At 49.7% G+C, this 23,084-nt stretch overlaps 1 protein-coding gene across 29 annotated transcripts in view; it reads left to right on the forward strand.

Moving 5' to 3' along the window:
• Positions 1-23,084, forward strand: part of LRRFIP1 (LRR binding FLII interacting protein 1) — a 139,330-nt gene that overhangs the window by 87,590 nt on the left and 28,656 nt on the right. For 12 of the 29 annotated variants that reach the window (XM_037849393.1, XM_037849394.1, XM_037849370.1 and 9 more), the window contains 5 exons: positions 3,822-3,881; positions 6,237-6,296; positions 9,036-9,113; positions 11,267-11,332; positions 15,135-15,212. The exons of 11 other annotated variants lie outside the window; for them this stretch is intronic. In XM_037849393.1, the coding sequence (XP_037705321.1) occupies positions 3,822-3,881; positions 6,237-6,296; positions 9,036-9,113; positions 11,267-11,332; positions 15,135-15,212 (342 nt within the window). The remainder of the gene's footprint in view (positions 1-3,821; positions 3,882-6,236; positions 6,297-9,035; positions 9,114-11,266; positions 11,333-15,134; positions 15,213-23,084) is intronic. 6 more of the 29 variants (XM_037849379.1, XM_037849380.1, XM_037849381.1 and 3 more) reach the window with 3 other exon arrangements.

Here is a 23,084-nt window from a genome sequence, read left to right on the forward strand (position 1 = left end):
GAGTCAGATAAGTTCTGCCATGGGATGGTGTGATTGACAGTAGCATGTGGTGATTCCACCAATAACATCTGGCATTTCCACTAACCTAATTGATGTTTATCTAAAAAGCCATGCACGTCTTTGTCTGAAAGACAGATATGTTATCTTCCATTTTACCTTGGGTCCAGTAAGGGTGGGAGAGCAGGTGCCCAAGTGTGAGTGCAGGTGCACAGGTGTGGGCACAGGTGCACAGGTGTGAGCACCTTCCTCCTGGCTGTGGCATCTCCGGAGAATCCCGTGGGAGCACTGGCTTTGTGCTGTACATTGTGCCAGCAGCTGTGGACAGCAAGATAAAAAAAAGATCGTGTCTCGCTTCCAAGGGACTTAAATCAGATCAACAATTCCCCAAACCTCTAAATTTTCTTTAAAGGGTTAAAGAGGTTTTGCCTAATGAAAAATTATTATTTTTCTAATCTCCTATCCATTCAAAGTAAACATAAGTTCAGGCTCTTGCCAGAAAGTGCTCTTTCAAGAACAATCCCAGTTGCAGTCACAAAAATGCAGGCTTGAAGATTTAAATTCAGGAATCACTATTTTTCCATCTACCTAGGAGAGTTTCTGTGCCCTGTACTTCCTGCAAACCTGTAAACCTAAAAGAAGAAAAGTGTGACCCTACCAGACACTACAGCTGAGGTTAAAGTGGCTCAGCATCTAAAATTACCACAGCCATATGATACAACTCTTCACTTTAAGGACTTTAATTAAAATCATTTCCACTACTTTTGTTCCATTGCATTTCAAAAGTATCTGGCAGATTTCTGTCTGAGAAATGCATTTTTGCCTTTAAGATTATAGTTAATAGTAGTGTACATCTGCATCTCTGAGCCTCCTTGAGAGGCTGCTGGCTCCAGTTGACGGACGTGAAAGGAGAGCCCAAGGATGCAGCCAGCTCCTGGTGACACAGGTGTCCCAACCCAGGTTCGGGCCACACTAGTGAAGATGGCTCAGCCTGGCCAGGTTTAGACCTGCTCTTGGGAGTGGGATGCCCCAAACACAGGTTATTTGGATTCAGAAAATGTTCTTCCCGGTATACCCTGGGTTTTTATCTGCATAACCAGCACTTCAGCAGTAACGCTGATGGAACCCTTTCTGAGACACTGTAATTCTAGCACCTCTTATGTTCATTAAGTAATTAAGTTGATTAGCAACAGTTACCTAGATGATTAGCCTTTTCATTTTGAACTCAAAGTAGGTGTAAGGGTCAGTCCCCGATGGACTATATGTTTTGTGTTAGCCACGGTCACAGACACATTTTGGGTCTCCTTATTTTCAGTTTTCATTTTGCTTTAACGTTAAATCCGGTGCATCAAGACTTGCACTCAAGAGCTTTGATTCTGCCTTTCTTATTTTGTTCTCCATCTCACAAGCCTTTTAAAGGTCTTTAAAGGAGATCTGTCTTTTGACATGTGTAGAAAAATAGATCTCTGACGTTATTCATCAAAACAGTTAACCATGACTAATGATTAACTTTCATATTGTCACGTGTGACATTCACTGAAACTTTGATAACACTGCATGTTATTTGTTAGGAATCAGGATAATTGATTTTGATAGGGCATTTATTCTTGTATCTTATTTATTTATCCCCTTTCAGGAAATGATTATCTGTGAGTGTCTACTCTTCTCAGTATTAGTGTACAGAAGAGTCACCTGGGTTGCTTGTTAAAATGCATGTTCCTGGGCCTCCGGGGACCTTGTTGAAATGCGCATGCCTGGGCGCCAGCTCCAGGTACCCTCACTTCTGGGTCTGGGGTCCACGTGCCTCAGATGCCAGCCAGGTGACTGTGGTGTGGGCCATCTGTAGCCCACCCTTGAGAAACCCTGCCCTGAGGCAGGCAGGAGGAGTGCACAGCTGCGTCTGCACAGGGCCCATTGGAAGCGGCCCAGGAAGGAGTGCTGGGGAAGGAGGTCCCCGGAGCCTGGCCAGTGACCGCCCGGGACCTGCCGTAAGATGAGGCTGACGTGCCATCCGTGGGCTTTAGGAGCTGGTGCTGTTCTGGTTTATTCCAGCACGTTCCTCCTGAGGACGCTGCTCTCGACACTGGGGTGCCCACGTTACTCTCCCTCGGTCCTCACAGCAGCATTGTAAAGTAGATCTTGTTTTGCACATTTTCACTGCTGAGAAAGCAGAGTCTCAAGTGGATTAAATAACGGCTTGCGTAAGGTCACAGGACAGAGCTGGCATTTGGACTCATGTCCGTGACCCCGTGGCAGCCTCTTTCGTGGAGTGCACAGATGGCACCTCCTTTGCCTGATGCTTCACAGCTCTTATCTTGAATCTTAGAAACTTTGTGATCGCTTAATTAGAGCGTTTTTAGAAGGCCTGTGCTTTGTCTTCATGGGAATGTGGGCGGGGGGGGGCTGGACGGTGACAAGACAAATGAGATGGAAATGCACAAAATCTTTCTCTTTTTTCTGGAGGGCAAATGATGAAATCATTAAGTATGCCATTCCATTTCATTTTGAAAAATGAATAAAATAGGAAAGACTGGAGGGATGCAAAACAAATACAGAGGATATAGCCCATGATAAACTTTTTCTCCATGAGAAATTTTTGCATGTAATTGTAAATCAAATAGAAACTGTTTCTGAATCTTCTGAATACAGCTTCGTAAAGGGCCATAGTTATCAAGGATTTACTCTGACCCAAGAACCAGCCAATCGGCTGTGGCTGTGTTATCAAGGATTTACTCTGACCCAAGAACCAGCCAATCGGCTGTGGCTGTGTTCACCCCCACTTACGTTGCAGCCAGGCACCTCCAAGCTGGAGTTTCGACAGCACACCCATCACAGGGGAGCCAAGAAGAACACGCAGGGAGCATCTGCAGCCAGGCACCCATTGCTCCACACGAGGGACTAGTTCTTTTTGTTTGTTTGTTTTAAAGTAAATTCAGTGTTATTGAGATATATTCACATACCATACAGTCATCCATAGTGTATAATCAACTGTTCACAGTACCATCATATAGTCATGGATTCATCACCCCAATCTATTTTTGAACACTTTCCTTACATCAGAAAGAATCAGAATGAGAATAAGAAATAAAAGTAAAAAAGAACACCCAAATCATCCCCGCCCCATGCCACCCTATTATTCATTCAGTCTTTGGCCCCATTTTTCTACTCATCCATCCATACACTGATAAAGGGAGTGTGATCCACAAGGTTTTCACAACCACACTGTCACCCCTTGTAATCTACATTGTTATACAATCACAAGAGTCAAGGCTACTGATTGGAGTTTGGGAGTTTCAGGTATTTACTTCTAGCTATTCCAATACATTAAAACCTAAAAAGGGTTATCTATATAGTGTGTAAGAATGCCCACCAGAGTGAACTCTTGACTCCATTTGAAATCTCTCAGCCACCAAAGCTTCATTTCATTTCATCTCGCATCCCCCTTTTGGTCAAGAAGATGTTCTCAATCCCACGATGCTGGGTCCAGATTCATCCCTGGGAGTCATATCCTGCGTTGCCAGGGAGATTTACACCCCTGGGAGTCAGGGAGGGACTGGTTCTTGAGTCCTAGAATGTAGATGCGCTTTGCATTAGGCACCAATTTGATGGAGCCCCCTGTGCTCTTGTCTCTGAAATTCTGGGGGAGCAGATTAGAAGCACGAGGCCGTCTGGGGGCTGCTAGGAGCTGTCCTGCCCTGCGCTTGCCGTCCATCACTCTGCTAAGAAACCTCCACTTAACCCGCTCATTTCTTCCTTGCTGATCTGTGCCTGTGTCCCTGTTTATATGCTGACGTCAGTTTTTCTTCTTTTCTTCCTTGAAACAGACAAATGGTTATGATGGAGAATTATATGGACCACAGTCCCTGAATAGAAGATCTGGCAGGGTTAGTATAGTAAGTTTGCATGGCACAAAATTCAATCCGTTTGCTGCAGTGCTTTTAGGATGTGTTGGTAAATTTAGCTTCTTTCCTTTATTTTTTGCATATGATGGAATGAAAGCTAATGTTTTCAACTAGTAAACATTCTTAGAATGTTGGTATTGTAACATCTGTATTAGTGTAAGGGATCAATATTGATAAGAATCTCTAAGTTTGGAAAGAAAAGATCTAGAGTTGAAGATGAGCGCTTTCATTTTATCACGCTAGGTGTATGTATATATGTGTATATATTAAGTATATTCAGCTTGACATTTTCATAGTTCTCCACATCTCTCATTTGGAAGTTTAATTGTCTATTGTAAAGACTCGAATAGTAGAGGCTGTGTGTTCCTGGAGAGGTAAAGAAAGGGAAGAGAAGAGAATTGAACACTTCTGAGAAGCAGGGCAAGGCTATATCGTGAGAGAGAAAAGAGGAGCCCAACAAGTGAGGCGTTAGAGGGAAGGGGCAGTAGACGGAGGCACTTGCATGTATCAAGGGGGTTGTGATTTCAAACAGTGGAAATGGATACATTTTAATTAGCTTTCATGACCTGCTACAGATCTACACACTGAAGTATGTAAAATCTTCCTGTTCTTACATTTGCTTCATTTTTTTTCCTGTAGAAGTAAATTTTACTAGTTGGATAAAATAATATTTTTTTAACTTACCTTAATTACATTGTATTAAGATATTATATCTTTGTTCTGTTATATCATAATATATCCTAGTATATCATGATATCATATGGTATCATACATAAACTTAAATTATATTTTCAGACTTCAAAGGAGTAACCCCACCCCCAGCCCCCATCAACTCAACCCAGTCTTAGCTTCTGAAACTGGCTGATCAGGTGTTTACCTTCTCGTACCTATTAAAAATTGCACACACTTCTGCTATATTCCATGTAAGCTTTTCTCATTCCAGACTGGAAAATAGCTCCCAGTTTAAAAGCCATGTCTTCCTATGTATTTTTCTTTTTATGTTGACCGCCTTTGGATTTTCTCCAGGTCAGTCATGGCTTTCAGGTGGGCACGGGTGCACCGCTCGCCGTCCCCTCCGAGGAGGCTGTCATCGCTGTCCTTTACCGGGTTAGGACTAGCGTGAGACGGCAGGAATTCCCTCAGGCTCCTAGACCACTGGTCACAGTTTTACCAGCTGGTTTCGAATTTCCCCCCAAACACATTGTTTCACCATAATTGATTATGAAGAATCATAGTTTAGGGTTGGTAGTGAGTTTAGAAGTTCTTTAGTCCAATTTTACCCAATATTACATTCTTCTCTAGGCTGTCCCTAACATGTAGCTACCAGCATAGTTGTGACATTACAGGGTGACATCAGGCTCTGTGGTAGACATGTATCTCCATATAGTTTCCATCTTTGATTTTTACATTAAAGCAATAAAAGTGTGCTTTATGATTTAGTTAGGATTTAAGTAATGCCCTTGGAATTCAAATACAAAGGAACCCTACTATAAAACTATTGGTCATAGAGTGAAATTGTATGTAAAATTGACTTAAATACGGGAAGGATAATGATTGAAGAACCAAACAGCCTAGATCTAATGCAGTGTCACGTGTAGGAAGATCCCAGAGCAGAGAACTCCAGGAACAGTGCGAGGATGAGCTTGGAGAAGAGATTGGATTGGAATGAGACATTTTATACACGTAGGGAGTAAATTTGTGGGAAGGAGTAAAATGACTAGACTGATGGGGAGGGTTTAGAAATACGTATTTCCTTTTCAAGGAAACTCAGTGTCCCTCTTCACAGAAAAGAACTGCTTGACCATTTTGATGTCCATTTTATGCCTCCATCTGTAACGTTCACACGTACCGCCTCCCACCTCCAGATTTGTGGTTGGAGCTGATACTTGTACAGTATATACTCAAGAGCACACCCAGGCCCCGCTCTCCTCCCTGAAGCTTTGACAGAGAATTGTATTCCTCAGGTGTGCTGGGACTGAAGAAAAATTGAGAATTTTGCAATAAATGGAATTTTTGTTAACTAATAAGGGAAGTCAGACGAGGTTATATATAGTTCAAGAGCTTTAGAAAGTGATTTGAAATCTTAAAAACGATAGTGATAGATAAACCATGTGATTTCTCTGCAACATAAACATGGGAGTAAAAAATATAGCTTAGAATTCCAAATTGAGAATTTTTGCTCTGCTGGCCTTGTCTTGATTCTTTGGATAAATCAGCCTTCCTGAAGTGCTATGATGATTTGACTCTTATATTTGCCTTCTGAATGGGACGGGTGATGTGTGTGGCTTAGTAAGGAAGTGCTCACCACTCACCAATGTCGTCTTCTTATATGCTCAGAAATCCAGCTTCAGCGGAGACGGCCGATTCTCTACCTGGTCATCATCAAGGGGGGAGAAGGTGGTTGATTTCCATTTAAATCTTTCAAATCCTCTCTTCAGCAACTACAGGTTTTGTAGCATGCAATTTTGTCTGTGTGAATTCAGCTACGCTTTTCTTTTTTAATGGCTACTTAACACATTTCTTTCTATTTGGATAGGTATTTTGTTAAATTAAATTTTTGAGGCTGCAATTACCATGAATTATTTAATTCAAGTTTATTCCACTATCCTGCATTTGAACATGCCAGATTGAGTATGAATTGTGGTATTCAGCTGGCTACAATGAAGGGAAGTATTTGTGTGGCTGTTTTGTAGTTAGAATTGATCAAAAGGAGAAAATAAAGGAAAGAAAGCCATGAGGTAGGTTCTTTCCTTGTGAGTTCCTGAAAACAGAATTACTTCGCTGGCTAAATGCAAACTTTGCAGCAGTTTCTCAGGGGATGGACTAGACTTGGAATTTAAAAAAATCAAATCAAAATTTAATTGTCTACAAAATAGAGTTCCTTCCCATCCTTTAAGAATATGCACCAACTTTGATAGGCACCATTTCTAAATTATTTAAGAGCCCTGATGGGTCAAGCTCTTTTGTCCTAGTTGAGGTTCCCATCCACTGAGCAAACGTTAGGTTCTAGTTTGGGAGGAGCGGGGTGAGTGGGCCCCGAGACCACAAAGATGAGAGGCAAGATTTCGTGTTCTGGAAGCATCTGCTGTAGAGCAGAAGACCCGGCCACGCAGTAGGCGCAGTGGTGAATAGACAGTGAGCAGAGCGCTGGAGATACTGATCCTGCCAGGAAGTGTCGTAACCAAGGGCCCGAACTGAACCCCAAAGAATGAATGGGGACTCCTGGGGCAGGGGTGGGGGGGATAGGGAGGGAAGTCCTTCAGAACAGGGAGCCATGCAAGCCGCACGCTGGGGGTGAGACCCTCCTCAGAGAAGCTCCAGGGGGATGCAGTAGCCAGCGGTGTCCACGCCATCCCCGGACTTGATGGCCCCCCAACATATCCTATCAGAAGCCCACGCAGTGCCTCCCCCACTTCCTTACCCATCCCTTAATCTAGTCTTTGACCACTGTAGAATGCTTCTAGAAGAAATCGCCCGGACCCCTTTCCAGCCCCGTCTCCCCATTTCTTGCAGCTGGGGGCTGCCCTTCTCCTCACAGCCCCTAGCTCAGGGGCACGGTCACACCTTGGGGGGGCTCCAGACAGGCGGGTAGTTCCACTGCCCTTCTTCTTGCCCCCCAGTTTACAGATGCCTCCTGCTGCCTCCCAGGCCCCTGTAAGAAGCCCCTTCCCCACCCCCCCAGGGGGTGAACTCAGAATCTGATATTAGCTGTGAGCACCAAGCATTGGAGATAACACCTCCAAAGGGATTTGTGTCTTAACTCCAGAGGAGGTTTCGTTATTGCAAAGAGCACTTCCTCCTTCAGAAAACCATATCCTCCGTTACTCAAGCTCAAGTGCACTGAAACAGAAGATGGTGATAGATAACTAATATGCGGATGTGAATTATTCAGCCAAGTTTGGCACGGAGCTAAATCACTTAAATTCATATACCAGAAATAACCGGCATCCAGAGTGCTAAAAGTTCACAATTAGAGTGGAGCGATTCGAACCATAAAATGCCGACACTTTCCTGGAGACTCTGCCCCAGCCATTGTCTGCTGACGTCTTCTTCACTCACCCACGTTTGGAATCTTCCGGCAAACTCCATGCTCTGTAGATGTCATGTTGGTGCCTGCACCACACATCTGCTTGCCTCCTTTTATTTAAATATACCCATGGGACGGAATCGGAGGAGTATATTGTATGTGAGGCCCTGCTAAATAGCTTTCCCAGTCTTCCGGGTCTGGCAGCAGCCGCCCTGGGGAGCGCAGTGAGAAGGCGGAGCTGTGGGTGCTGCCTCCCCACGCGGCCTTGGGGGCTGCGCGGGTCCCAGGGAGGGTCCCAGAGCGTCCCAGGGTGTCCGCTCCAGCAGGTGGAACAGGTGTCAGTATCTGTACATGTTAGAAAGTTTCCCCCTGCCCACCCCAGGAGCTCACCTGCCCACCTCAGGACCTCACCTGCCCTTCTGTTGGGTTATTTTCATGTGGCTTATTCGAGGAATGGTGCCCAGGCCATGGGATCTAGAAGGGGTGCTGCTGTCAGGTTACCCTAGTAACTGCCCCCTCCATGTCTGAGCCCTGCCTTGGTCTTGTGTGCTCAGCAAGACACAAAGTTGCCTTCTCAATGACCCTTTAATCTGGGCAAAGCATTTTGTTAGGGAAAATATTTATATAGTAGGAGTCCCCGGAAGTTTGTATAGACCATCAGTCTCAGAATTAATACCACTACATTTGCCATGTCTTCCAAGAATCCTGAACATACATGCATTACAGAAATGTCTAACCCAGGAGGTCAAGGAGGATATCATCTCTAATGAAACAGATCTTTTTATTATGTAAACTAGAGGTCGGTATCTCTGCAAACTCTTGATGTTGCATCCCTGCCAAACTTTAAAACTTTAAAACTCAGATTTACAAAGGCTTCCAAAACCCATTTTGGCCTTGCTTATCAATTAAAATTAATTACATCTTATTTTTTCCTTTGTGTGTTATAGTCTTGTCAACTACTTGGGCCGTCTCTATTTCCTTCTAATCATTTTTCTGTCCCCTGTAAGTGCATGCCCTTTGCCGTTTTGTTGTAAAGGGTAGTTTTGTCGGGGGAAAGGAATTCATCGCTGTTCTCCCCTCCCCCTCCCGCCCGTTTTCTCTGATTACAGGGGCTCCCCTGCTCAGACCTCGGGCTCCCCAGTGGCGGCCTTGGTTCCAGATCCCTGTCTGCCCAGGATGGAATCCGGGTCTGTGCTTTTCTTCTCCTTCCTTCTGTGCCTTCGTTTCCTCTGCTGGCTGACTCAGCTTACCAACCTCTGCCACGCGTGGGCTGTCGAAGGGCAAAGCTCAGTGGGTCTTTGCTTTGATTGGCTTCGCTCATTTGCTGAGACTTTTCTCAACCTTTTAAAAAAGCTATCAAAAGTAACAGTAGGACCTAACATAGGAAAAGGAATTTAGGGGAAAAGAGACTCTGTTAAATGTATATTTTCACAAGCTCAACTCCAAAAAACTGGCCTCTGTGGTCTCTCCTTTTCCAGCAATTGTTTCCCTTGAGGACTTCATTTGTTTTTTGTTTTTTGTTTTCCTCTTGTAAATGTGTCCAGGAAGCAATTTGGAAGGCCTCTGGGTGTCGTGTGGGGATTCCGCCCTATAGGGCGGGGAAGGGCTGTGACTTCGGCTCTCCCTGCCTGCTTCCTGTTTTTACAAGGCTGGCGGAGGGCTTGGGCTGTCGTCCCAGCTGTGGGTGTTCAAGGTGCAGTCAGATGCCAGAAAACCAGTGTCAGGGGCCCACGTGAAAACATGTTCTGGAGGTTGTGCTGTCTTCTTGCTTGCCGTGGACCCTGGCCCCCCAGCCCCGCATCCTGAGATCCCCCCGCAGCCTGCACGAGCCCCGCACTTGCCTTGCGTCACCCCCACCCCACCGCATGCCCTACCCCCCCCCACCCCCAGCAAGTCTCCCACCCTTCAGTGTCTGGACGGTGATCCTGGGGTCCTTTGTAGAAACCACGCGCGGTTTCTGCCCTCTCTCTGTGTGGGAATTGCCGTGTGGCGTGCCCCACGTGCTCCACTCACCTGGGAGTGTGAGCTGTGGGAGTCCTTGGTGTAGCAGTTACCATTCTCTCTGCTTTCCTGACCCTTTCCAGCAGGGATGCCTGAAAAGAAATGGCCATTAAATGGTCCTGTTTCGGAGAGGCTGGGGAGTTGACTGTTGTCAAGTTAATCATCTCACATTTAGCTTTCTCGTGAATTTGCAGCTTATCAGAGTTACTGGACACATGGGGCGTTAATCTGCCTTTCCTCGTGGCCTGAGTTGTTATGATTATTTGTTACCGATTTTCCAAGGCTTTAAAACCTGCCGTTTGCTTTTGTCCTCCAGCCGTCGTCCTCTCTGTGCAGCACGGCTCGGCCTGGGGGGCACTGGGTGCCGCGCTCCTGCCCCTCCCTCTGCCCCTGGTCCACACCCCCCGCCCCTCACCCCCTCTGCTGGGGGCCCCTCTCCCACGGGCATGGACGCCTGGCAGCCCGCTCGGCCAGGTCTGCGCTTTGCACCTCCCGGAGGTTGCCAGGAGCGGGCAGGTGGAGGCGCCAGGCTGGAGCCGCGGCCGTTTCCCTGCCGGCAGAAGGAAGGAGGGCATTAAAGAAAGCTTGGCCGACCTTCACAGAGCCTAGTCCATTTTATCGGGTCACTCTGCAAATTTGCAGTTTTAAATACAGATATTGACACTGCACAGGGAACTTAAGTATTCACAGGAGCTATCCAGCATTTTTAATGCCTTTCCGAAGTTCTGTCAGGTTGCACACTTATGAATTAGACGTATAACTGGCTGGAAAACCAGGGAAAAGAGAAAGGTAAAATTCGTTTAAACACGGGCAAAGCTTGACATTGCCACTTGGGGTATCGTAAGCTCCTCTTGTAAGCTCCTGTTTATGGTGATCAAGCAGGTAGGATGTTTAAAGAAGTATAAAATATTCAACAAACTGTGATTAACATGATTTAATAATTTATTTCAAAGTCACTTCATAAGTAATTTTTTTATACAGCAAGGGTGAGCATGCCGTGACAGAATTCGGGATATTTGAATTATCTTCTTGTTTTAAGTCTGGATTAATGAGTTTACACTTAGCAAGGAATATTTTTCAGAATAATAGATTTACCGACCTATTATTGGGGATTGAATTGCATGCCAGGTGACGGCAACTGAAACTGCTCTCTCTCTCGACTTCTGCACTTGCCTCGCTCTGCCCCAGAGCAGTTTGGGCTGGGAGAGGGGCTTCCGAGCCTTCCTCCCTGCTCCCTGCCTGCTGCACGTGTGGCTCCCCCCAGCTCCCTTCTCAGTGCCGGGCGGACGCTCCCGAGAAAGGAGGCGGCGGCCCTGCTGATGGTGTGTTTTCCTCGCAGGCGTCGGCGCTGGATGGCAGTGGGCTCGGCGGGGCTCGCTGGAGCGGTGCGGCCGGTTCCCACGCTGTAAGGCCCTCTCCTTGCCTCTGTCCCGCACGTCCCCTGCCTGCTGCCTGCCTGGGGGCGCTGCCTGCCTGGGAGGTGACCCGCCAGCTCGCGGCAGCCGTGCACCAGCACCAGCGGTCACGGAGAACGTGAATGCCGAGGTCCCTGGGGGAGCCCGGCCTTAACCGAGCCTCACCTGCTTCATTTCCCTGCAGCGTGGGGATACTAACGAGCAGTGAAGTGGTCTTAAAATAATAGGGGAAATAAGGGGATTTGACAGGCCACAGATTATTTCCACCTCTGAAGAATCGAGGAAGGTGAACACATTTAAAGACTAGGAATATGACACATTTAATTTTATTTTCTTTTGTCTTTTCACCTCTTTTCTTCAGAGGATTTGAAATGGTAGAACCAGTATCACAGTAAAGCCATAGCGGGTGTGCGGTAAACACTGCGTGGCTGGGAGAATGAGTGAGTGCATGAATGATAAAACTAATAAAATAGGAGAAATGAAATCAGGGCCATGGACGTGAGGAAGCTGATTTACCTGTCGTGAGAACCAGCTGACACTGAGCACTCAGTCCTGATCCAGGGACCCCCACCCCCACCCCCAGCCCAGGGAGTGCGAGGCGGCAGGCTCAGCCCCAGGCACTCCTGCCTCAAGGCTCCACCACGAACCCCTTAAAATGCATCCACTCCCACGTTAAAGATGGTGATTTACCAAGAAATATTTGGAAGTGCTTTTGTAATGTTGCTTATGAAATTACTTGGCTACAAAGTCATCTAATTGTATCATTTATTATGTTTTTTTTTCCCCAACCATCATGGGTATTTGGAAATTCTTGCTAAGTAAAGTAATTAACCTGCAGTTTTCTTTAGACTGTAATTGTTATATACATTAAGTTTAACAATTAAGTTGACATAGCATTGGTTTGGTTTTTGTGACATTGATTTAAACATTAATTCCTATATTGCCTGGATTTTTTAATATAGCAGAGTCCACGCTATTGAATATTTTCCCCAGTTCTTAAATAGTGGTGTAGGTCATTGAAAAGCTCCTATGCTGTGCCTAATGGGTGAAATAACCTGGCCTGTAATATGACGGGTAAAATGCAACTAAAAGATTTCCTCAGAGAAGAGGCAGTGTATACTCATTCTTGAAGAGAAAGGATTTCCCGGGCAGTAGGTGGTGTCCGGTGCCCTAAGTAGAGCTCGTGTCCAGCAGAGCGTGTGCTCATGGGCTCTCTTTAAACACCCCTGCTCTGGATGGGTCGTCAGAGGAGCCCATGCTTAGGTTTAGGGCCTCGGGACGCGGTTGCTCGGCCCCGCTGATGCCCTCTGTGCGGCGGTCCCGTCGGTGCTCTCAGCCTCCCGTGGGGTCTCCGGGGAGCACTGCCTCAGCAGAGTTGAAGAAGTGAAAGGCCTTGTCCTGTGGGCACAAGGGCCTGAGACAGAGGGCGCATCCCGGCCTAGGCTCCGGCAGAAGGACGTTCTTCCTGCGTGAACGTGGCCCTGCCACCCAGGGGAGCTCAGCGGGTCGACGCAGCTCCCACAGCTTTGCAGTTCTTCTCCCCATCTTTTCCCAACCCTCACAGTTCCCCTGGGGTGGGTCCCAGGCTTCTCCATTTACGGATGTGGCTTGGAAAGGGCTCCCCTGGCCTGGTTGACCCCAGACTCTCTGCTCAGCTCGTAACTGTGGCAGCTGACCCACATGCAGACGTCACTGGCAGGAGCCTGGGGTGGCTGTGACCGCAGAGCCCCGGCCAGTCCTGTCCCGCTTTGGAGGACCTGCCCACCCCCTCCACAACTTCCCCCGGCCTTCATTCTCAAGGAATTTAGCTTCAGGCCCACTATGTGTCCAAAACAGGAGCCAACAACTGGTTGTGGGTGTTTTTTTTTAAGTACAAGTAATTTCTCTGAAAAGGCTAATGGCTGTATGTGAAGTGCCCCTGTCAGTGGTTTTGACAAGGGGGGGGTGCAGTCGTCACCTGTAGGGTCTTCTGGTCCAGGGGCGGGAAAGCTACTCCCCACCCCCCGCCCCGAGGATGGCCCCCATCGTCATCTTGCTCGCTCAGTCCCCAGCACCGCCACGTGGCCAGCGTCCTTACTGCATGCTGCAGGTGACCATTCTGAAGCTGGGGCAGGTCCAGTGACCTTCCCAAGGCCCCGTGGCCAACACACCAGAGCCGGGACTGTTCCAATCTTCCCGCCCATCAGCTCTGCGTCCGCTGTGCTGACCCCTAAACATAAGCCACCCCCAGGGCAATGCGGGACCCCAGCGAGGCAGGCGTTCATTTGCCCTTCTCTGAACGAGCAAGTCAGGGTGGGCTCTGGGGCTGGTTTTGCCCCAGGAGTTGGCGATAGGAGTTAGCTCCCTGGTGTCTCCACGCGGTGACCTGGAATATGGAGGACCCAGAATATTGTAGGATTTGTCTGCAGGGTGACATTTCCCTCTCTCTCTTACCATCAAAACCCAGGAGGAAATTCTGCCCCAGAGTGCTAACATCAGGTGTTTGTGCTTTGAACGGTAAAGGTGAAAGGTGAGGCTGGTGTTCCTGACAAACACGTGGCTGCAGTGTCCGGCACGCGGTGCCCCCCAGCTGTGCCCCCTGCGTCGGGCACGGCCTTCCGCCCGTGGGGGTCAGAATCCATGAGGAGCGAGGCGGGGTCTGGGGGACCTGCTCGTCTGGACCCGAGCTTCCAGTGTCCCTATTTGGTGGCCGTGGATAGTTCAGGCTGAAATTGCCCATCTGTTCCATGAGTATTCCTTGAGCACCTGATCTGGGCACTGGGGGTTCAGGGTGGACAGACGGACGCAGGCTTTTCCCCGGGGAAATTCCCTCCTGGCAGGGAGGCAGCCTGCTGGCTCAGGTGAGGCGTTCGAGGAGAGAACACGAGCACCCCACAGGTGACAGCTGAGTGCCTGGTGCAGGGTTTCGGGACGGGGTGGGGGTGGCGGGCAGGTAGCCTTCCACAGGGTGGGGCTGGGGACTCCCCACGGGGGGCTGTGGGGTCTCTGAGAACACGTTCCTCAGGAAACAGCAGCCTGCTCTAGACCCGTGACCCTAAAACGCATGCAAAGCCTGCCTCTGCCACCCTGCTCAAGAAGAAAATATAAACATTTCTTTTTAATAACATGAAAATGTGTCTAGAACTAGAACAAAGGTGAATACAAATCAAAGTTAAGAGAGTATAGCTTCTAGATAAATGAATTTCTGGTGTTTCCATTTACCAGGACAGAGAAAGTTTAAGTCAGTAGAACATACGTATATACATACCTTTAGAGACCCAGAGAGAATGTCATCTGGCACTTTAAAAAATACATAAATTTTGTATTAACTCCAAATCTTAGATTCCACTTGCAAAGATAGTAGAGAAGCAAAGTGTTCTGCTGCTAAACAGCCAAATACCATGCCTGCCCTTCAGTTTCCGTGCTGGAAGGCAGGTTACGTTCCTCTCCCCAAGCAGCAGGTTTCACATCTCCCAGGTGTCACATTTTCTGCGTAAACCAGGTGTGTGTGTCTCCACTCCCAATTGAACCGTTATCTCCCTGTTAACCCTAATTCTGCATCCTCTGGCGTGAGATTGAAATGCTTCCTTGCGGTGGTTTTGACGTGAACCTGGGCCAGGCATGGTCTCCTTTTCCACCTTCTCTTCCAGGTGGGAACTGGGCCCCCCTAACGCTAACCCCTCTTTTCCTTCCGCGATGCGTGTGGCTAACCTGTGCGGCTGACGAGCCCTCGCTGTCTGCCCGCTCCCCGGCTGACCCTGTCCTTCTGTTTCCGCCTGCGTGTCCTGCTGCTGCCGCCGGCCGTGCGTGCAGCCCTCGGACTGCAGCGGCCACCTCGCCTCCGGCTCCCGTGCCTCCTCCAGGGCCAGCTCGGCGCGGGCCAGCCCAGTGGTGAGTGCCCCCGTCCGTCCCACCCCATGGCTCCTGGCCGTCCTCCCACTGCCCTGTCCATCTCTCGACCTCTTGACTTATTAAAAGTAGCCCGCCCCCACCACCACTTGGAAAAGCCTAATCACAGGATGAAGCCAGAAAGTTTTCACCTGCTTCTATTTCAGGTGTAAGTAAAAATGGACTTGGGAGGAAATGGTTCTGAACGTAGAATATCTCTGTTCAGTGAGACTACTAGGATTGCACTGGGAAGTTTCATATAAGAAACCGTTAACAGTTCATAGAGACAGCCAGGGTCATAGTGGGAGAAGGGAAACTGCAGCAGAGGGGAATGTAGCATGTGCTGTTCTTATGATTTAAAAATGTAAAGGATTTAATTTTAATGTTTCATTTGAAATGGGATCTGTTATTGGGCCCAGCAATTTTTAAAATGAAACTCCGGTCTGCAAATGCCGTCACGTTCCAGGTCCTTCTCCGTTCGTCCACTTCCCCGTGGGTTCTCTCGGAGGGTTCTGTGCTTCAGCTCGTCTGATGTAGCACACGCACCCCCACCAGGCATCTAAAGAGTCATTTAATAGACTGATTAAAGCCAGTCATTTCTATTCCAAAAAAAAGAGTAAGATATCTAAAATACAGAACCGTGCACCTGTTTGTCACTCAGCATGAGCCAGGTTTTGCTTCCAAAACTGAGCGTCCTATTATCCAGGGCCCCATCCCGTAAATCTCATGGTTACGTATTTTTCCCGGGGTCCTCAGATTTGTAGATGGAAGTTTCAATAAGGATCCCGTGGGGGTTTTGGCCTTTGAAGCTGGGGGCTGGTGATGACGGGGTGGGAATGTTGAGTGGGCGGGAGCAGGTCCCACTCGTGCCCTCCTGATGAAGCTGGGGTTGCATGGAGTGGTGACGGGCAAGCCCGATTTCCTTCCCCGTGCCCCATCAAGGCTTCCAGGCAGCGGGAGGTTCAGGGTGGTGCTCAGCGTCGCCAGCACCCTACCCAGGTGTCCTCGATGCCCAAGCTTTAGGAAGGGGCTCTTCCTGAGGACCTCACGGAGCAGCCGCCTTCCCTTTGCACAGATGTGCCTTGACGGACCTGTTTGTCTTATGGCAGTGGTGGTGGTGGTTGGTTGGTTTTAAAAATTAGATACAGTCTTTTAAAACCAGGAGGTTTCATACAAAATGCAGATGTCTGCTTCCGGGGAATTAAAACGTGGGCTCTCTGGCAGGTCTTAGCCCATGTTGCTCGGAGTTGAGTGGCCTTCACCTCCCAGCCCATGCTGTCCCCGACAGGTGCCGTCCGTCCCTGCGCCTGCAGTGGTGCTCGGCTTGAAAGAGGAAAGTATTTCCCTCCCTGATTTGTCCACCCAGAGTGAAAAAACAAAAGGCGAGAGTCAGAGCAGGAGGGAAATGAAGACCAGCCCACCTTACCTGTCGGGCCACCCCGAGCCCGTCCTGGGGGCAGCGAGAGAGGCGCATCCCAGAACGAGCTCGGGGCTGTGCAGGGGGTCTGGTGGTCCTTGCGTTGTGTCACCTAAACCTGGGGTGCTTATTGCTCCCAGTTAAAAGTCTCTACCCAGGACTAATCAGGCAGTGCTATTAATATATTCAGCAGTTCAGTAGAAAATAACGTTATTTTTTAAAAACCTGGCAAGTTGCTTTTTATGGGCATTATGTAACTGACTGAAGGGCCAGATTTGCGAACCAATTTCAGTCCCTGAGATTCGGGGGGTCAGTAGACTTGGCAGGTCTGATTAGATGTGCTTTCCTCCAAGTTTGGATCCCTTTATTGAGTTATTTCAAACTTGGTCCCTGCACAATATACATAAACTAATCTACGTGGAGCTTTAAAACTACTGGGAATAAAAATTTCCCGTAATAAATTTAATGTGGAATTACCCTTCCTTACACTCAATACTCTTGACACTCACTGTTTTGAAAGATGTAAGTATCTGCAATTGGCTGAAGAAGGCTGTGCCTTTGATTTTCAAAAACCCTAAACTTTCTTATTACACTTAACACACCTCTGGTTAGAGGGAAGCAGGGAATTGTAAATCCCATGATTATTCAACATCATGAAACATTTCCTGTAGGTTTATTTAAACATCATAATGAAGTCACAAAATAACAGGGCTCAGTCTGGGTTGAGGAGAGGAAAATCAGATACAGGTTTCTTTGTCCTGTCACACACTTTTCTAAAACTGAGAACCACATCGTGACATAAGACTGGCTTTGTAGATGGCCCTAAAGAGAAAGGTGTGTTTCTGGCTTCCGTGGGTGTCCTCAGAGCCCGAGGTAGGTGGTCTCTTTGTAACTGGGATGGGCCAGACTCTGAGCCCCCTCCTCGCCCTGCCCTCGGGGCTCAGGATGAGGGCTTTCAGCCACTGTGGGAAAAAAGCAACGGGCAGAGGAGCTCTTGGGCTGCCTTCCGGTCCTAAGGCTCATTTGTTTGTTGTTGTTTAATTCTCTGAATTTATAACTGAAAAGAATTATAAGTACATGTATGTGTTGGTTTGCGCTGAGTTTTGAATGGAAGGTGGGCATGAAAGCTCAATGCATGTCAAACTGTCAGGTATTTGAGCTGCATTTTCAGTTCATACAAACAGATGATGAGTTTGATTATATTTTTATTTCCTGAGTCAGCTGCTCATGGAACAAGGCCGACTGGCCGTGTGCTGTGGGCACGCTTAGCGAGCGGGGTCGGAGTGGAGCAGGGTGGGGGGCAGAGGGCACCTTCTCTGGGGCCATCACATCAGTTGGGGTCCTCAGGGCTGAGGAAACCTCCTCCGTGTGGCTGTTAGAGCCGCAGGGACATTTCTGTGAAGTGGCTGGGGGGCTCTGGCACTTCTGTCAGGACGTGGGAGCCCCCCCTGAAGCCCTTGGCCTGTGCTCCCTCGATTCCGTGGAGGCCGGAAGGGCCAAGGGCAGAGAGCAGCGGCCGTGGCGTCTGACCAGGGCCCAGGAGGCAGGTCGCAGCTGCCCTCCTCCTTACATGGCAGAACTCCCAGTGCAGATGTCACTGGCCAAGGCCGGGCTCCTACCGGAGCAGGATCTTACTCCAGGTTCGGGGTCCCCCCGAGATGGAATTCACAGACGGGGCAGGCCAGTGGCCGGGTGACAGCAAACTCACGGACACTGGGTCCGAACCCTTTTTGTTTTCAAGTCCTGGGCCGACGGCACCGTTGAAGGAGGGTGGGCATTTGTCCTGGGGGCTTAGTAGCCAAACAGCATCTAGTTGCCGTATTTGGACCTGGTGATCGGAAAGAAGCCGGACGAGGGTAATCGGAAGGCGACGAGGAGCATCTGCTTGGGACCCCATGGTCGGAGCCCAGGGAGCCTCCGAGGGCGGGCGGTGCCCATGGGGGGGGCATCCGGGAGACTGGCCGCGGGGGGTCGAGCGGAGGAGGTGGGGGGCCTGGGCTCACCTCTCCAGCTCTCCCTGGCCCCGGGCATCCGCCGGGCACCTCCTGAGCTTCCTTTTGCTCACCCGAGGGGTGAGGGTGCGGGTCAGCTACACCTTTACAAAACACAACCAACAGCGTAAAAGTCGGAGCCTGAGATTCCTGGGGGTCCGCACCAGCCTGGGATGCCTCAGGAGCACGGACCCAGGGGGCGCAGGGCAGGGGTCGCCTCGGGAGGGAAATCTAAAGTCAGGGCCCTGTGCAGGGCAGGAGGGCCCGTCTGGGTTTGGAAGACGCAGAGGCCCAGCTGAGGGTGACCCGTGTGGTTAGAGAGGAAGGTGGTGTCCCCCGGGGGGCGAGGGGGCTCCATTAAAGAGCGAAGTAAACAGAACGAAGGAAATGGTAGCTCGCCCGCTTCAGGAGGAAGAAAAAAACCAAAAAACCCGAGTCCAAAGATGAGCACTGGGGGTGGGACCTAAGCCTGGCTCTGCAGCATCAGGGCCGCGTCTGGGGAAGCAGAATGACGGCCCGCTGTGCGCCCCAGGGGACGTGCCGTGCCACCCCACCCTCACCCCTTCCCGCTCTGTGGACGAGCTGGGTTTCCCTCCTCTCTCCTGAATTCCTCCTCCTCGTCCACCCTCTCCGGCAGGATGTTGTGGTTCTGCCGTCCATTCGGAGGTGTTTGCTGAGCACCTGGCGCGTCTTGGGGAGCACAGGGCCAGTGGCACAGGCGGAGCAGGGGCTCGTCCCGGGCTGCAGCGGGGGCAGGTGCGCGGCCCGAATCACTTGTCCCAAGGGGCTCAGCCTGGCGGCCCACACGGCACCCTGCAGGGTTCCCGCGGCGGCCACGAGGCGGGAAGAGTCGGGGACATCTGCGGGCCTCGGTTCCCGTCGGATGTGGGTCTCCAGGGAGACGTCGGTGGTGAACCTGGATCTCTGGCCCATTTTAACTAGCAAAAGCAAAGGTTGCTGTGACTCCTGTTTTGTGAGGAGGTGAGCCCAGGGACTGTGGGAAAACGGTCTTGAACCATCAATAAATGAGTCCCGGGACAGGTCATGCAGGGTAATGTAATATCAGAGAATGTAAAACCCAAAAATCCCACCTTAATGGTTGATCCCACTTTCAGTTGAATGTGAAGGACAGTTGTCCAGAAAAGAGTTTTCTGAGCAGGGTTCGCCATCACAGATGGTTTCCTGAGGGGCCGTGCAGTGGAATGGGGGTGGGGAGGCCCATGTCCCCCCCGGGCTCTGGGCACGGGGACACCTTGAGGAGGGAGGAAGCACCCCTCCTGCACCCAGCCCTCCCCCAGGGTCTCCACACACACGGGCAGTGCCCACTTATTGCGGCCTCTGGAACAAAACAAGCAGACCCCACTGTGGAAAACCGAGTGTTTCAAGCCTTGCCCAACACTAAGTAAAAGTGAGCCCCAGTCCTGCTCTCCTCGAGACCAGATGTGGGGAGACCCCACAGCCCATCCCGCCTCACGGCACCAGAAAACTGCTTGCATTGGGGGAGGCTGCCAGGCCTCTGAAGCTAACAAATACCTGTGCCCATGTTAACTAGGAAACCAAACAAAATGGTATTTACTCCAATACTCATCATGGAGACTGGAAACAATAATTAAGCAGAAACTTCATTTAGAGCTGATTTTTTTCTGCATGACCTCTACTTAAAAACATAACCCAAATTTTCACCTTCTGAGGCTATGATGTACTTCATACAAAGGCTTTTTAAATGAACCATAAAAAGAGCAAGCTATGGTTGTAGTGGGTCTTTTTTTTCCTCCCTCATTTAGTGATTTCCAAACTACAAAAGCAACTTATTTTTCTGATAACAGGTGAAACAGCCTATATAAAAATGTCATGAAAGCACAGGTAATTATCTCCCCCCCCAAAAACAAAACCACACCATTTACTGGTCTGGTATATATTCTTTCTCATCTTTTCCTTAAGAAATACTGAAAAAAATCTTGCGTGGGGGCCTTCTGTGTTTCTAGGTGAACACATGGGTTTCTGAAGCTTCATTTATTTACACAACATCCCTCTATTACTGCAGGGCAGCCAGAAAACTCTCTGTGAAAGTGTAGAGCAAAAATGTAGCAGACTGCACACCAGTCACCCGACAGCCTGTCAAACTGGATCTGCTTTTTCCCCCAGCCGTTGGCTTACCTCCATGTTTTCCTCTCATTAATATTTGTTCTGCAAATGAATGTACCCTGCTAGGGAAGTGAGCCCTTGGGCACAGAGATTTAAAGACTTGATTCTCCAGCAGACTAGGTGTAGACAGTTAGCTTTGCCTTAGTAATTTGAGATTTGAATTTGAAAACTAAGTCAGGGATATTTTAATTCCCAAGTGGAGAGATGACCCAGTTTGAAAATTCTAAAATCATCCTCAACTCAAAACATCACTCCAGGGCCGGGAGGAGTAGGAGTGATCAGAGGCTGCCCCAGCACCCCCCAATTCTCTAGTTGGGCTGACGAGACATGCACATCCAAAACATTAGTAAGTCCACATGTACTTGTTTACATACTCCAAATACCTGTGCCGGCAAATAGCAGACGGTGTGGTGCAGAGCGGGGCGTCTCTGATGGGGTGTTAACAGTGCCACGTCGTGCAGGGAAAGGACACCGGGACGAAAGACGTGTGGGCCGAGGCCACCTGGAAGCTTCCATGGGACACACGGGCCCTGGACTGCTCCTTGGAGGACAGCCAGGCACGGCCAAGTGGACAGGGGAGAGCTGAGGGCAGAGCGAGCCCCGGGACTTAAGACCCCAACCCCATGAAGCTGAACCACCATCTGGGGATGGGCTCTTGGTTCTCGCTTCCTTTCTCCTCTAAAGACAGTAATAAGGTTAGACGGGAGTGGAAAGTTCATGCTGAGAAGGCAAGTGTGGACCCGGTGGGTGGGGGCTACCAGACTGTGGGTGCTTCAGGGCCCCGGGCTGCTCAGGCAGAGACCACATGGGGGGCGGCCTGAACAATGGGGATTTATGAACTCCTGGTTTTGAGGCTAAGACAAGTTCATCGAGGCGATGCTTTCTTCCCGAAGACTCGTGTTCTGGGCTGGCTGCCGGGGAGCCTTGGTCCTGGGCTCCTGTGTCACGTGGCCACACACACAGTGGCCTCTCCTGGCCTCGCCTTCTCTTCCTGATTCCGCTGACTTTCAGCTTGTTGTCTCCTGTGGTTCTCCCTCCCTCCCTCCCTCCCTCTCTCTCTCTCTCTCTCTCTCTCAGTTTCACTCTGCTTACAGAGGACTCCAGTAATGGGATTAAGGCCCATTCTGAGTGAGCTGGGCCACACCTTAACTGAAGTAACCTCATCAAAAGATGCTACTTACAAGGGGTTCACACCCTCAGGAATGGATTAAGTTAGGGCCATGTTTTTCTGGGGTACACAGCTCTGAACCACCACAGTGGCGTTAAACCTGGATCTGCTGAGCAGGAGACACTGGAGCTGGGCCTGTCCGAAGCTATGAGCTGGTCTTGGAATATGCCTATTTTGGATTAATTTTTGGATTAATTGAGTATTTTATACGGTCCCGTTATCCCCTCGATGGGCTGGCTATGGTTCTCCGCTCTGTTATTTAGTGGTTGCTTTGGGTGTCCTGCCTTTGGAGAGGAAGCTGAAGCAGTGAGGAGTCTGGAGGATGAGAGAAGGCAGGACGTGGGCCTTCTTGGGGGCAGGGGGCAGGATGGTGGGGGCAGGGCATCTGGTCCCCTGCAGGCCCTGGGTAGGTCAAGCCAGGAAGTGGCCGTCTGGAGTCTGCCAACTCCCCAGAAGCCAGCCACGTCCCCAATGTGCTGAGCTGCCACCTGTCCCCAGGGCCCTGGCGTTGGTGTGAGCTGTTGGATGTCCGTGGGCTGCTCCTCTGGGACCTGGGAACCAGCTGGACCAGAACTTCTCAAACCATGTCCTGGACCGTCCGCCCCCTAAGCCCCAAGGATGACATTCAGAAGCCCACGTCCCCTCCTCACCCACCGAATCAGAGCTGTGATCTGTGTTTGTCGCACGCACCTTCGGTCGGTTCTTTGAGCTCCGTGAAGTAGGGTCGGACATGTCTCAGGGAGGAACGTGGTTGACTGTCAGCCCCCAGGGAGTGTGGAGACCTGGCTGAGCACAGCGTCTTCTAGTCCTCTGTCATCGGTCACCCTCCCAGTGGACTTCCAGAAAGGAGCCCTCAGTGTGCCAAAAAAAAAAAGGCAAAAGGAAAGAAAAAGAAATTTGGCCTGTAGTTGGATACTGAGCAAAGAGGGAAGACGCACCAATGTCAGCCTCGACTGTATAGTCCCCAAGATCCTCTCAGGGTCCAGGTGTCCCCCCAGCCCCATGGGCCTGTCCTATCTGGGGAAAGGTGAAGAGAAAGCATCAGACAAATATCCACACGATTGCAGTCCTGCTCTCACCATGGCAAGATTCTCTACAGCATCACCCCCAACCCGCTCCCCGTATCTGAACATCTCTCAAGCAAGAGGTTAGAC

The sequence above is a fragment of the Choloepus didactylus genome, chromosome 9 (assembly GCF_015220235.1).
Source record: "Choloepus didactylus isolate mChoDid1 chromosome 9, mChoDid1.pri, whole genome shotgun sequence".
Taxonomy (NCBI): domain Eukaryota; kingdom Metazoa; phylum Chordata; class Mammalia; order Pilosa; family Megalonychidae; genus Choloepus; species Choloepus didactylus.